The 14,530-nt window shown below is 37.6% G+C and overlaps 1 protein-coding gene across 1 annotated transcript; it reads right to left on the reverse strand.

The window, feature by feature from the left end:
- Positions 1-183: 183 nt before the first annotated feature.
- Positions 184-6,968, reverse strand: LOC121905751 (zinc finger protein 436-like). The gene is made up of 10 exons (XM_042424253.1): positions 6,473-6,968; positions 5,887-6,070; positions 5,544-5,596; positions 4,724-4,889; positions 4,531-4,623; positions 4,249-4,323; positions 4,045-4,131; positions 3,566-3,628; positions 2,343-2,585; positions 184-1,332 (listed from the first exon to the last, which is right to left on the reverse strand). The coding sequence occupies exons 1-10, from the start codon at positions 6,737-6,739 to the stop codon at positions 554-556; spliced, it is 2,010 nt and encodes a 669-aa protein (XP_042280187.1). The 5' UTR covers positions 6,740-6,968; the 3' UTR covers positions 184-553.
- Positions 6,969-14,530: the final 7,562 nt, after the last annotated feature.

A 14,530-nucleotide genomic window follows, 5' to 3' on the forward strand; every position in this document is an offset into this window, starting at 1 on the left:
GGTTTTTAGAAGTCACATAATGAGTTAAATGAGTGTGATGAAGAGACTTTGTATCTAGAAGGTCCAAGAGTTAGTAGAGTAATAGAGCTTGAACATCTGGTTGGGGAAACTCTGTGGGTCTTAATATAAATTTCATAATGTTAAGGATCCATTATTTCAAATGTAGAAAAACACTCAGACATGTTTCTGAAAAAAGTCTGTATTCCATCAACATGGACTTTAAAATAATAAGGATATTGTGCATAATTTTTTTAACATTAAGTACTAGTATTTGGCATGCAGGATACAAAGGCACTCAAATTGTACAGATGGGCTACTAGAGAATAGTAAACATAAAAACATGGGTACAAAACATGAATACAAGACAGACAACACAGTAAGCTTCCAAATTATTCTTGGCAACCCACACTGACTGTAGCGCAAACTGTATTTTCAGACAGTAACTGTCTCTGCTGAGGAATTGAAGGAAGGAGAGCAAAAGAGAAGCTCAATTTACTGTAATATTTTCAGACACAGTTAACAACAAAAAAAAAAAAACGACGCATCAACAGAGCTAGATGTCCAGCCTGGCCTGTTGCTTCGGTCTACCGAGCTGTCTGGTCGGCCCGATGCGCCTTCCGGCGTGTGTGCGCTGATGCTGTCGCAGACCCTGGCGATAAATGAAACTCTTCCCGCATTCTCCGCACTCGTAGGGTCTCTCCCCGGTGTGCAGCCTGTGGTGCACCTTCAGTTCCTCGGCTCTGGAGTAGCCTTTCCCACAGACGCAACAAATGAAAGGTCTGTCTTTAATGTGGGTCTGGTAATGTGCTGTTAGGTACGAGTTTATCCGAAACTTCTTCCCGCAGATGGAGCAGGCGAACGGCCTCTCCTCGGAGTGCTGCATCTCGTGCAGCTTGAGAGAGGAAGCGGTGTGGAAGCCTCTTCCGCACTGGGAACAGAGGAAAGGTTTCTCCCCGGTGTGGATGCGCTGGTGGATCTGTATGTAGCTTTCGTTGATGAACTTTTTGCCGCAGTCGGGGCACGAGTAGGGCTTCTCCTTCACATGGGTTTTCATGTGTTCTTCCAGCTTCTCTTTCTCGGTGAACTGAATGCCACAGCGGCGGCAGAAGAGAAGCTGCGTTGCGCTGTGCTCGACCGTTTCCGATTCAGCGGCTGTGTGTGTGGTGATGTGGTGTGCTTGTAGAGCTGACTGACTCTCACAGTCCTTTCCGCACTCCAGGCAATGAAGGGACGACCTGATCCTCGACTCCCCCGGCAGAGACTTCAAGTATTCAGAGAGTTCTGACGCTATGGGATTCACCTCGTCGTCAAAATCCACAGCACCCTTTCGACCTTCAGAAAGACCAAAGAGAGACAAATCAGATTTTACTTTTTGTCCTCTTCAGGTATAACAATCTTTGCATTGTTAAGGAGTTCATTACTACTTCACTTTTATGTTTTGTCACGTAAGTAACGTCTGTAATTTTCCAGACTTTCACAACTATTCTATAGATTGACCACAAGAGGGGAGTGACAAGTTTATTTTTTCCAATGTTAAAATGTCCTGTCCAGCACATTTCTTGGTCGCAATTGTAAAACCAAAAGAAAAATATGTATGTAATGGGTCGTGTAAAGAAAATCAATATTAACCGATATATCATTATCTGATTTCAGCCTCAAAAATCCATCTAATCAGTCAGACTATGGTAGAAATGCAAATATCTGAGAGAGTTGTAAATAGTTATAAAGTTGGCATTGTTCTTTAGTTTTGTTATTATCAACAAATCCCATGAGAAGACAAAAATTAACAACACATTAGTCCATCTTTCAATACGTGAAGTATTGAGAGATGGACTAATTGCCTGTCTGTGGCTCTCAAAGCCAATTCCTTCCAACTGAAGACACAAATCTTAAAAAAAAAAAGCATCACAAATATATACTTTCCTTTTTTAAAAAGGCTAAATAATTTCCTAACAACAGCTGGGAACAGAAGTTTTAATCAAATGTAACTCAAACAGGAGAAAATTGTGCATTTATTGAGGACTATTTCCAGATTTGGTGCTCTCTTGTGAGTATTTACTGCAGCAGCAAAGTGATATTGGAATGACTTCAAATAAACTACAGCGCCCATGTTCATAGTAATAAAAGAACATGTGACCCAGTGCAATAATGAAGCTTATTGATGTGTTTTTTTTATAGTTTTAAGACAACAGAGGAATAGGCTACATCAGGCTTTGGAAACAGGCAACAGGACACGTTTGTTTGTATCAATTCATTCTTAATTTTGAACTTTTTATGAGATTTATAAAATTACTCGAGTATTACCCGACATATCCTTTAAGTACAGTATCTACAGCTCTCACCTAAGTGGACTTTGTAGTGTGTTTTGAGGTTTCCCTTCTGGTTGAAACCGCGACCACAGATGGAGCAGCAGTAAGGTTTCTCTCCTGTGTGGATCAGCTCGTGTCTCTCTAGTTTGTAGGCATGAGGGAACTCTTTGCCACACACTGAGCAGTGGTAGTCTATCTTCTCTTTGGGCTTCTTCAGGAGCTCAGGAGGTATTTCTATCGGTACGTGAACCATCTTTCTGCCGGGACGCTTCTTCCCTGTGTGGGGAAAACGAAAGTGAAATTACAGTTATGATATGAGCTTGTAGACTAATCACATACCAACCAGATACTGTGCTAACATCCTTAATAGTTTGATGAAACAACTGCAGTCAAATCTGTTTTTTACAAGAAAGATGTTAAAAACGTAATGGAACTGGTTTGTAATTTACTCACAAACTCAAACCTCCCTAACATTCCTCAGCATGCTATCGGCCAAAATAAAGTAAAAATGGGCAATAATTTGACACCAGCCTTCTGTAGATATTAAATACTCAACATGAAATATGACTTAGCTCATGACTGTAAAACACATAGTTAGCTTTTGAAGGTTCTGTAAAGGAATATATATCATTTATTTCGACTTTGAAACATCTATGACCTTTAGCTTTTTTAGATCAGACAAAAATGAGTTAATACAAAGCCACTAAAACCACAAAACAATAAAAAAGATATGTAAATGACTTCCACACCGCCCAAGTTTCCTCCAATACCCTTTTTTCCTTGTTTTTCTTGTCTGCAGATCCTATCTATTAATCCTATTAATCTAAACTGCTGCTGCTGCAGTTTTTTGGTGACGGATGACACTAGTTGGACTAGAACTGCAGGTCTGAAACTGCTGCTGCTCTGCATTAGGATGATAATGATACTTTGCATCAATGATGCTGTGTGTCCTTGTTCTATAATGTGTCTTCCTTGTGTGTGTGTGTGTGTGTGTGTGTGTGTGTGTGTGTGTGTGTGTGTGTGTGTGTGTGTGTGTGTGTGTGTGTGTGTGTTAGATTAAATTAGAAAAAGTTCAGCATTGATACTTATACTGTGGCCTGACAGGCTGGAGTTTGTCCATTAACAGAAAAAACCTGGCAGGTTTACATTAAAATCATAGTTCCTGTCAACAGTGTGTCCACTGTTCTAAATCACTGCACCAAGTAGATTTAACAAACAAACACACAAACAAACATTAGCCAGAGCTGTGCTGGTACCTGTACTTTCGCCTCCTTCAGAAGATAGTTTGGCGTCTTTTCTTTTTCTGTAAAGTCTCTTTGCTGGTGAAAGAAAAAATAAGTTAATTGTTTTTTATCTACAACATAAAGCTAATGTTGAATTGTTAATGGCTAATGAGGGTTGGGTATCGAGAACCAGTTCTGAATTGGTTCTGATTAAACATTTTTTAAAACTAGGAAAATGTACTTTTTGATTCTACTCACTCAGCGGTGTTTTATCTTACTGGTGTGTTCAAAGTTTGATGTGCCCTGTCTGCTGTAATCGCTCCTCATCTGATCAGCTTCTTGAAAACTAAAAAGCATAAAAAATATCCATATCATAGATTTATTTTTCTTTTCTTGCTCAAATAACGCACCAACCAGGACCAGTAACTGTTATAAACTCAAACCAATAAGCGGAACTGGATTCAGAAACGATACCCAACCCTACCGATAAATGTCTTTTTTCCTTGTCTTACCCGCCGCACGACGGAGACTTTTTGAGTTTAATTCTTCTGTTTCCACCGTTGTAGGGAACGTTCTCTTTCTTCTGGTGCGCCTTGATACTATGAGATAAAAATAAAGACTTAATATTAATGTACGAAACAGTAACATGAAAAAATGATCATTTTTAGATGCACTGACGAACATTCGGTCACCATGACGTTAAGAGGAAAACTCACTTCCTGGCTCTGCCTCCAAATCTTCACTTGGCAACTGTGGAGTTTCTGAAATCTTTCTTCTGCTCCTTCTTTTGACTTAGTGACGAAGAAAAAGAGAAGAAAACGTTACCATGTGGAGAGAAAAACATAACAACACACAGAAACAATTATTGAATGTTAAGCGAGACAAATATCGACGCCTAAATCTGAATGCCTTTAAAATAAAACATTTCACGCTACTCTTACTGTGATTCTTCCAAAGCTGTAACATTTCCCGCTTCAACCAACCGTCACTTCACTCACCACGTTTTGCAGGACCTTCTTTATCTTCATCTGGGACGTCCGGCGATACCACCGTTACCTCGGGAGCCTTTTTCTTCCTTCTGCGTCTCTTTCCTGTTAACATCAGGTACAAAAAAAAGATCAACTCAGGACTGTGTCTGATATTATGTACAACCAGTATCTTTTTTTTTTTTTCCTTTTCGCTTGTGTTTACCACGATTTACTGGCGAAACAGCTGTCATCTTCACTACTCTCTCTTTATCCTCCCCTTCATCCCTTTCTTCATCTTCCCCCACAGACACAACTTCCATGATGAGTGTTGGACTACTGCTGTCTCTCTGGTTTTGGCCTTGCAGCTGAGACTCTGACAGGACGACACCCTGTGATCATAACCATTAAAAACCATTAAAAACCATTAGAAGCACTCCTATTCCAGAGTGGCTGATGTTTTTATGTTTAATAACCAGTACGCATGAAGCTGCAGTTATGTGTGTTTATGCTCCAGTGAACCATAAAGACACTGAACCTTGTTATAATCTTTAAAGGGAAAGTGTAGCATAAAACAGAATTTACACTGTGCTATTCCAATCATTTTAGACTGTAAATTAACATCTTAAGACTTAAAATAGATGTTTATGTCTGACACCTACTGCAAATAAAAAATAGAAATTAGAAAAATAGAATTTGGGGGACAAATAACAGCTGCACCGTCATTTTGGTTTGGATGCACATGAAAACTTCTGTAGGCAAACTTGTTTTAAAATTAATTTTAATCTAGTCAAGAGTTTTCAAAATGGAAACCTACATTATAAAACTATTACTATGTGATTGTATTACGAGGGGGGGAGCAAAACTTCCTGGAAGCCATCGATAGCACAGGAGTAGGGTGTAGTTATCGGATTTGCCGCTAGATAGCGTGTACCAACAGCTCGGTGAAACTAAAATTTGCAGAATGCAATTGCAATTTTGTATTATGGGAGCAATCCCTAATCTACACATTTATCTCTAGAAAATGATGCCTAAAAACAAATTACCTTGCTTGGGTTGGGACCTTCTGTGCTTTCAGAGCCTCTGTCAGGACTGTCTCCTGTAAAAATCAAGATGTTCAATATGTTAAACATTATATCAAAAGCTTCAGTTCATGTTTTCCTAAAAAAACTAAACTCAATTCATACTAACAGTTATTTCTTACTACCCAGTCAACTAATGGACATATAATGACGAAGCAAACAAGAGAAGTATGGCTTTGTACAATTCATTTTTAAAATATATCATTGGTCTTGTTTGGAGTACCAAATAAACTCTTCAAAGCTCACATGGAGAAAGCAACGAGAACTCTCTCTGCAGTAAATAAACGTACAGTCATGAATCACTTACTGCTATCCCACTCCACCACTTCGCCATCAGAGTTGATTAAACCACCGATTTCTTCGTCTTGTTCCTCCTCTTCCTCCTCTTCCCCCGCTTGCAGCCTGACAGTCAGATGGAGCGTTTGGTCCTCTAAGTTTGCAGATGCCATCTTGAGTCCATGTGACATTAAGGGTTTACGTTCAGGTGAATCCTAAATACAGATAACAGGTTGATAAGGCGTTCATCCACTCTGATTTCTTTACGTCTTTAAGGTGTTTTGACCCACAAGTTGAGTCTGACGAGAAGAAATGACGCCAAATTTGAACATTTGTCTCGTTTGGTTGGTTTGCAAAGTGATTCATCTGCCTACATTGATAATCTTAATTTGTTTGATGCCTAAAATATCAGTTTTATTACTTAATGTCTTTGTGAAAACACTAAAATGCATTTACACTCAAGAAAATGTATATATTAGTCATTGAGTTAATGCTGAAGATAGAAAACTGCTACTGGATGACTAGAAAAACACGAGAAAGGACATTTTTCTTTATAAATATACTAATGTTTGCATAATGTTGTAAAATACATTTCTACAGAAAATATTCATACATACTGTTTGGTAAGGTGCTGATATTTTGGTCTGATGTCCTTCTGCTTCTGTTGACAAAGATGTGCTTTGTTTTCCGTCAAGATTCTGGTCTTGAGCGTAACCCTCCTCCCCTCTCTCGCAGACTTTCGCGTTCCTTTTGTGACCGGGGGTCGTCTCACGTACTGCGCAGGAGAAAGGTTTCTCTCCTGCGTTATTGCACTGATGCACAGACACATGTCCCGGCCCGTTTCCGCGAATACACGAAAGCTTAGGTTTCTCATCTGAATCCATGTGTCTCTGTTGCTCCTCTGTTGCAGAGGAACTTTGCTCACAGTAAGCGGGACCGGCGGACTCCTCAGAGCATTCCTCCACAGAACAGGATCTCTGGTGTCTCTGTACTCCACATGAAACGGAGCTGTCCCTCCCACATGCTTTGAAGTGGGAATGACAAGTGTGCGCGGAAGTATCCTCGTTTTCTACGTCAGAGCCGAAGCTTTCATCTGTATTTAACAATAAAAAAGGCAAAAACAGAAACTTGAAGAATCAAGACAAAGTGACTGTGTGTATCTCATCTAGTAAGGTGATGCCGGTATTTAAAATATGGATTTCATTTTTCCACTCACGATTTTCACTCACAGTCCAGCCTTCCTCTTCCTCTTTGATGATTACTTGAATCTCAGGTGTCTCGCAGGTGTAGTCGGGGCTTGACGGTGCTTTTTTTGACTCACGACATGGTGAATTCTGGTCACCATAGTTTTCATTTAGACTCAGTGACAATGGATCTTGGAGTTCAGGATCCTATTAAGAAATAAAGACAAACGTACTTGACGAGTTCCAGCAACGTACAGTAACAAACCTCAGACACCTCAGAGTTTAGGGCAGATACCATGAAGGGGAAAATTTTGAAGAATAATATAAGCAAGATCTGGCAGAAATACTTCTGAAGACATGCATCTTAAATTCTGTAAATGGAAAGTATAATTATCGATGGGCCTCTTGCAGCTTATCAAACTGACGACTTAACAACAGATCAAGTTAGACGACTAATGCAACATTCATTAAGCCAGAACAGGAAGCAGGAAATTACCTTTGTGCCATCTTTACAACAAAAAGAATGTTACCTGCATTATCAATCCTGTAGCTTTATATTAAATGTCAGATTTAATATTGTCTTAATTCACACCAGATAGACAGCTGTCTATTGCACTAAGTTGATTGAAAAAGCAAAATTTTGGTCACAGACCTTTGACAGGCATTAAACAACTCATATCATATTTAAAACACAAGTTGCAACAGCTAATCACAAATCAAATCAAAGAAGGAAGATGGGTCCTTGTTTGTACTTTTCTTGCATATTTTGTAATGGCTGTCAAGTATTTTATATTTCCAGGTTACTTTTGTATTCTGTGAATGTTGTCACGCTTTGCTCGTCTCATTTCATGGATGTTTTTGATCAATTACTGACATTGTAATTATCTCAGGTGTTTGTGGTTTGACTGGTTGTTGCAGCCAGTAGCACTTGTTGCAATAAAAAGTTGTAACACCTGGCATTGACTTTTCAACGTGTGCCGTGTTTTAAACTGTGCAAATGTAAAAGAAGCCTAAAATAGCTGTTTTTATTGTGTTGCCTATCTCGAGCAATGTGTCAATAAGTTAAACCAGATTTAAACAGAATTTATCATGTTTATAGCTCGACTTTAATAAATGAACCAACTATATTATTGTTAATATTAGATTTTATTCACATTGATCTGCAGATGATAGTTGCAGCCATTGTGGCGACAGTTTGTTGACAAAGAAAGAGATATCAGAGCAAAGTGCTCTGATGTGACCATAACAGTGTTTTTTTGTGTGATTTGGCACATTTATGTGGGTTCACTGGCAAGCAGGTGGCCATTTCTCTACATATTGAGTGGGAAAAAGAAGCTGTGATAAGAATTACTGTGATTACATTTACGCAACGCTCACAAATTTCCGTTTCAAATCACTGCTAGTTGATTTTCAAGTTGATGTGGGTACCATTCAGACAGAACAATCACAGCACTGTGTTGATGATCACACACACACAGTTGACAGTTTACACCTTGCTGAAACTACTGTGGCAGCCCTGCAATGAATCATACCTTTGAGTATTTTATATCATAGGATGTAGGCTAAATGTTAGAAACACCTCACAGTATAACATAATGCAGTTCAACAGCACCCCAAACTAGAGACCATTACATTGAAAACACCTCTCTGAATCACTTTCATGTCATGTCACAAAGGGAATTTACTGCAGGGCTGTTGCATTGTTGCTGCATGCATTAGTTTCAGCTATGTGTATGTAATTAACTGCTAAGACACTGGTGAGGCCCTTTAAAGACCAGACACATAGATACTTCAAAGTGCTTTACAGATGACTGACAAGCTGATAAGAAGACAGTACAAATGTAAACAGAAAAACCATCTGAGACTAATACAAAAAGAAGTGAGATAATAAAACTATTGAAAGAGATAAGTATTTACACCTGCAGTATTTACACCTGTATACTACTTCTCTAGCTGAGTAATATATTGTATAAATAAATATTAGGATGTGACCGATACTGGATTTCTGGGGCCGATCCCAATATTAGGGAGTAAAAAAATTCCGATATTGATATATCAGCCGATAATCTTATTTATACAGAATATATACATAAACACACATTTTTTGCAATGATCCTTTAAATGTGGTTATCAAACACTTATGACAAAGCTATGTAATGGAGGCATAATATTTTACAGTTTAACAATAAACTTTGTTATATATAATGACATCAGTGCACTGAAACAGTAAACTTCACCGTGAATTTAATAATTATAAATTCATATAAATTTAAAAAAACATTTAAAAAAAACGTACATATATGTTAAACTTGAATTAAGAAAAAGGATCAAATATACATAAAATGCTGCCTATATAACTATATATAACACAATTACCAATATATTTGTGATAGGCTGATACTAATAATAATAATAATAATAATATTCTATGAACACATCATTCTATTTTAATCTACTATTCAAACTCAATCCAGCATCTTAGTGTAAAGTGTTTATTGGATAGTATATTAGGATTATGGTTAATAGATATATTACCCTCTATACATATTATCAATGAACAGTGTAAATTCAATACACATTAGAGTTATAATAAAGTCCTGGTATTTCTATTCTCAGACTTAATTTATTGAATATCTAGTATTTGTTATTTAAGGCTTTATCTCTATATTGTTTTCATATATAACGTTACCTCTTGAGCGTCCTTCATTTATTTATTTTTTGTGATTGATGTGACGTGGCTGTTCTTTCCATCTATTAATCTTTTTACTGGACAAAAAGTCAACATTTTGCATGCTTTCATTTGGCCAATGTAGCGTAGTAAAGCATTATGCCAAATTCACATATTTAAGGGAGGCTGCCAGCTTTAATTTACTCCTTTAATGGATAACAGAAGCAATAGAGATTTGCTCATACAGTGATGGTCTTGAATAAAAGCAATAAGCTGCTGTCTAAAACAAACTTCTCAGTTTTGTTACGTTGTGTAGCATTATCCACAAACATCACCATGAGCTATCCGTATTTTCATCAAACTTGGAAACAAAAGAAGCCCAAAAACATCCTGAGCGTCTCCAGAGAGTCATGAGCAGCACATCAATCATTGTAACTTTACATCTGTTATTAATTGCAACGCTATAGATTAATAACAAAACGCCACTAGCCAACTAGCTAGCTGTGGTGCTATTGTGACATTAATAGTAGTTAGGGCGGTTGTTAAATGTAAAAAAACTAAAGAAGGTTAATGTTTAAACTAATGTCACTCCAGCTGTGACACACATGTAACGAGGTACTTCTTGTTTAGCTGCATACACCTAGCTAACTAACTAACTGTTGTAACAGTAAAGCTAAATCTAAAAATCACAGCAAAACGGCTGCATGCTGTAGCCGAATGGTAGCAAAGTTATGTAGGTTACCTCAAACATAGTGTGATGTGAGCTCCGGGCTTGAAGGATGTCATAAGAAAACCAGGCTGGACAGTAAATTAAGCTCAGATGCAGCGTTAGATGACAGCGGCTGTCAGCGAGAGCTAACGGAGTTGCGCCACCGCTTCTTCTTCTTCGTGTGTTTTTTTTTTTAAAACAGCAGCCAGCATCCGTTATGGCGGGTAACAGAACTACACCGCCCCCTACCGAGCAGAGCCTGACAACACACTGCTCCAAGAAGAAGACATTAGTTTACACGCAATTATTGAAAACACAAAAACTGATTGATTTTGTACATAATTCAAGTTCATATTGTGTATACTGTGTCTGTGTCTATTCTGCATTGTGTAGATGTACATAGATTTTTTAATTATTATTGTTAACTAAGATAAGATAAGATAAGATAAGGAGGAAACAAGGAAAACAGATAAGAAGGAATGAGGAGTAATAAAAGTAATAAAAGAAATAAGTAACAATAACAAACAAAGTAATAAAAAAAAACAAAATAAGAACTCAAGTGAATGGAATTCAATCTACATTACAATACTTAGGTTATATGCATCACCTGACTGGTGTGTTGTAAAAATAAAAAATAAAAATAAAATAAAAAAGTTGTGCAAAATATGTGAAGAAGTAATGGTTCTTGTAGGTGTAGCTGGCCATTTCATTAGGAGCACCTGTGTAATCTAATGCAATCCAATACAACAGCTCTGCCATAAATTCTACTATTAAGAAGCTTCTACATTTTCAGTTTTTGTTGACATTGTCAGAAAGGTGATAATTCTACTTTATGTTTATTATTGAGGTCGTAGAAGGTGGTGGTCGTGTACTGAAGGTGCATCATATTGAACGGTGTTTCTAATATTTTGTCCACTTCATTGACATACATGAGGGGGGCTAAATATTAGGAACACTTTTCAATATAATGCACCTCAGTAAATGTAGTGGAGTAGAAGTACAAAATAGCATTAAATGAAAATACTCAAGTATAAGTACAAGTACCTTAAATTTGTACTTAAGTATAGTACTTAAGTAAATGTACTCAGTTACATTCCACCACTGTTGACACCCCTCCCCTCCAACAGGAGGTTCCCCAGCTGTTCCTCACCTCCCACATGGGGAATAACTTTTCCCAAAGGCTGTGAGACTCCTCAACATCCTGCTGCCCCCTCTGCACCGACAGACACTTTTAGAGAGACTGTGCCTCACACACAACTCCCTCATGCCCTTAACCCCTCTACACACACACACACACACAAATCCAAATGCACTACCTCAGCATCTGGTCAATTTACGATTACTGGATCATCTGATCCTCTTGCACTATTTAACTTCTGTATATTCTGTGTTTCTGGATTGTATGTTCATGAATGCTGCTACAGTTTCAACTGCCTGCATCAACTCAGCCTTGCACACTATATTCTTTAGTTTCTAATATTTTTTAATATACTTTTTATCATTTTTAAATACTTCTCTTGTATTTTACACTACTTTCTCACAAAAGCCCCGGGAACTGCAATTTCATGTCATTATGTGAAGCATTAAACTGAAAGGTAGAAATATAACTGTGGTGAAATAACGTTAAAAGTCCTTCTATCATTGTATGTGCAAACCTACATGGCAAAAAGCTGTTTTTGATTCTGGTCAGTTACAAACAGATCATAGCCAGAATTTTGGAAATGCTGAGATAATGTGTGCAAAGTTTCCCAAGTACAGCAACATCACCCTGAGAATGTTTTGGAAAAATGCAGGTACACATATATATATTTTTTGTTTTACATTAGTTTAACTATCACATTATGTTTCTGTAAATTGCTAAATGATCGTCTAAACACAACACTGCCAGCAGAAGAGTTCTGGTAGAGAAATATTTCAACCCCTTTATTTTACTTAGATGAGTAAACCAGAAGCGATTATCAGGTTTATTTGCTATGCATCTCTTAATGTTGTAAATCAGTGATCATGTGCACTTAGATTTTTGGTTTATTCTTTTGCAGTGGGGGTAGAAGTACTCTGATAAGTACTACATAACTAATATTTAAGTAGTACTGTAATTAAGTTCTCAATCACATATAAAAAATGACTTAAGAATCAGAATCAGACTTTATTCACCAGTTAAGTACACATGTACGAGGACTTTGTTTTGGTGCAGGTGTCAGAACAGCAAAATGAAGAAACAATATAGCAAATGCTAAATGGTAACTGGCATTTATATAGCACCTTTCTAGTCTTCCGACTACTCAAAGTGCTTTGAATACGGCCTGCATGTCAACAGTCAGCCATTCACACACACACACATTCATACACTGATGGAAGAGGCTGACATGCAAGGTACCAACCTGCTCATCAGGAAATCTAATCTAATAATGATTCACACACACTCACACACCATTGGAGCAATTTGAGGTTCACTATCTTGCCCGAAGACACTTCAACATATTGTGGTGGAAACTGCCTTTCCATGATCAAACGAATGTGCCAGTGAGTGTGCAAAGATAACATTATGTCAATGAGAGACAGTTCCTAGGGGGTTAGCAAGAAGGCTTATCTGTGGTGTAGCATTTTGGTTTTCTGTGTGAGATGATTAAAGGATGCTGAGACAGTATTATTTCTAAGATAAATCATACTTGTATTATCACCAAGCGTCAAGGTTGGTCATGAACTCAGCAATAATGACCAAATGGTTGAGTATGATTAAAAAACAAGGTGGAGTCTAGAAAATAAGCTCCACAATATGAGGGGTTAAGAAGGGTAGAAAATATCATGTTTTCTGATTTTGCATTAGGTTTTTTATCCCAGGATAAAGGTCTCGGTTTGCTTTGTAGTGCTCTTTATGCACAGTAAACCTATTCACATTGAACTCTACCAGCTTCCAGTGTATTTTTTGAGTCTTTCTCTTATAAGTTTTGAGTATAATACTAAGTTGTGACAAGATTTATTGGCCAATTTGAAGATTTTTCCACAACAATATGGACCGAGGGAGCCAGGGATCAAACCACTGATCTTCCTGAACCACAGCCGACCCCAAACAGTAAGTAAAGACAGAACCATCTCAGTCCTCATAACTAAACCTAACCAAGTGGGTGTGTCGTGTAAAGTACTACGAGTCTGCAGATACACCTACTTGCGAGAAAACGAGCTTTGTTATCTCGAGATGACGAAATAATCAACCCGTTATCGCAAGAAAACAAAAGGTTGTTTCCTCTTTTTACTTATAATGTTTATCAGAGATCAGGAGCGCCATGCCAGTGAGCATAGAGGGCATCTTGACATCTGTAGCAACTGATTTAAGCTGAAAATGTCAGATCAAGGAGTACCCATTATTATTATCAATACCTTTATGAGTCACGGCCAAATAGCAGGTTGATTAACTCCTGGTCATAATATGATGGGATGTTTCCTGTAGGAGAAGTAAAAATAGTACCTTTCAAGCATTTTCATTTTATTAGACTTACTGACAGAAAGGAAGGTGGGGTGGAGAGGGGGAATATCGATATCACAACATAAATTAATTCGTGATCTATTAAAAAAAATTGCAAGCACGTCCATTCTTGGCTTCCGTAGAAATGTACTGTATAGAGATTTTTTTTAATTGTTAACTTAAATGTACAGTATTGGGTAAAAGTTTTAGGCACTAAAAGTAAAGTGAAGATGATCGAAAATAATGCTATGAATCGATCTTTTTTTATTCATCAATTAACATCAAACAAAGTTCAGATAAGAGAAAAAACCTAAATGAAATCAATATTTGGTGTGAGTACGCTTTGCCTTTACAACAGCACCAACTGATTACTGTACAGTTAATTTCCACCATTACATATTACTATTATGCATGTATGCATATGTTACTGTAAGGTCAACTTGACTGAGTTTTAGTGGTGATTTATGACCAAACTATCTGGATAAACAGGTCACTGTAACACAGTATGGTCCTCCCCTGTCCGCACCGAGCCAACGTGTAAGTTAATAAGTTACTGTTTGATTATTATCGTGGTCAGAAATAGGAGAAATAAGTTACCTCAAGCCCGATGTGACTAATATGAACTTTGCACTGGAGCAGCTTCTAAAAGCC

This window comes from Thunnus maccoyii, chromosome 2, assembly GCF_910596095.1.
Source record: "Thunnus maccoyii chromosome 2, fThuMac1.1, whole genome shotgun sequence".
In the NCBI taxonomy this organism is placed as follows: Eukaryota; Metazoa; Chordata; class Actinopteri; order Scombriformes; family Scombridae; genus Thunnus; species Thunnus maccoyii.

Excerpts from the sequence above, each read along its gene's own strand:
- LOC121905751 (XM_042424253.1), bottom strand. The coding sequence starts at position 6,739 with ATGGATTCAGATGAGAAACCTAAGCTTTCGTGTATTCGCGGAAACGGG. Across the intron at positions 2,586-3,565 it reads TGAAGGAGGCGAAAGTACAG|GGAAGAAGCGTCCCGGCAGA; the intron begins GTACCAGCACAG and ends TTCCCCACACAG. Across the intron at positions 1,333-2,342 it reads ACACTACAAAGTCCACTTAG|GTCGAAAGGGTGCTGTGGAT; the intron begins GTGAGAGCTGTA and ends GTCTTTCTGAAG.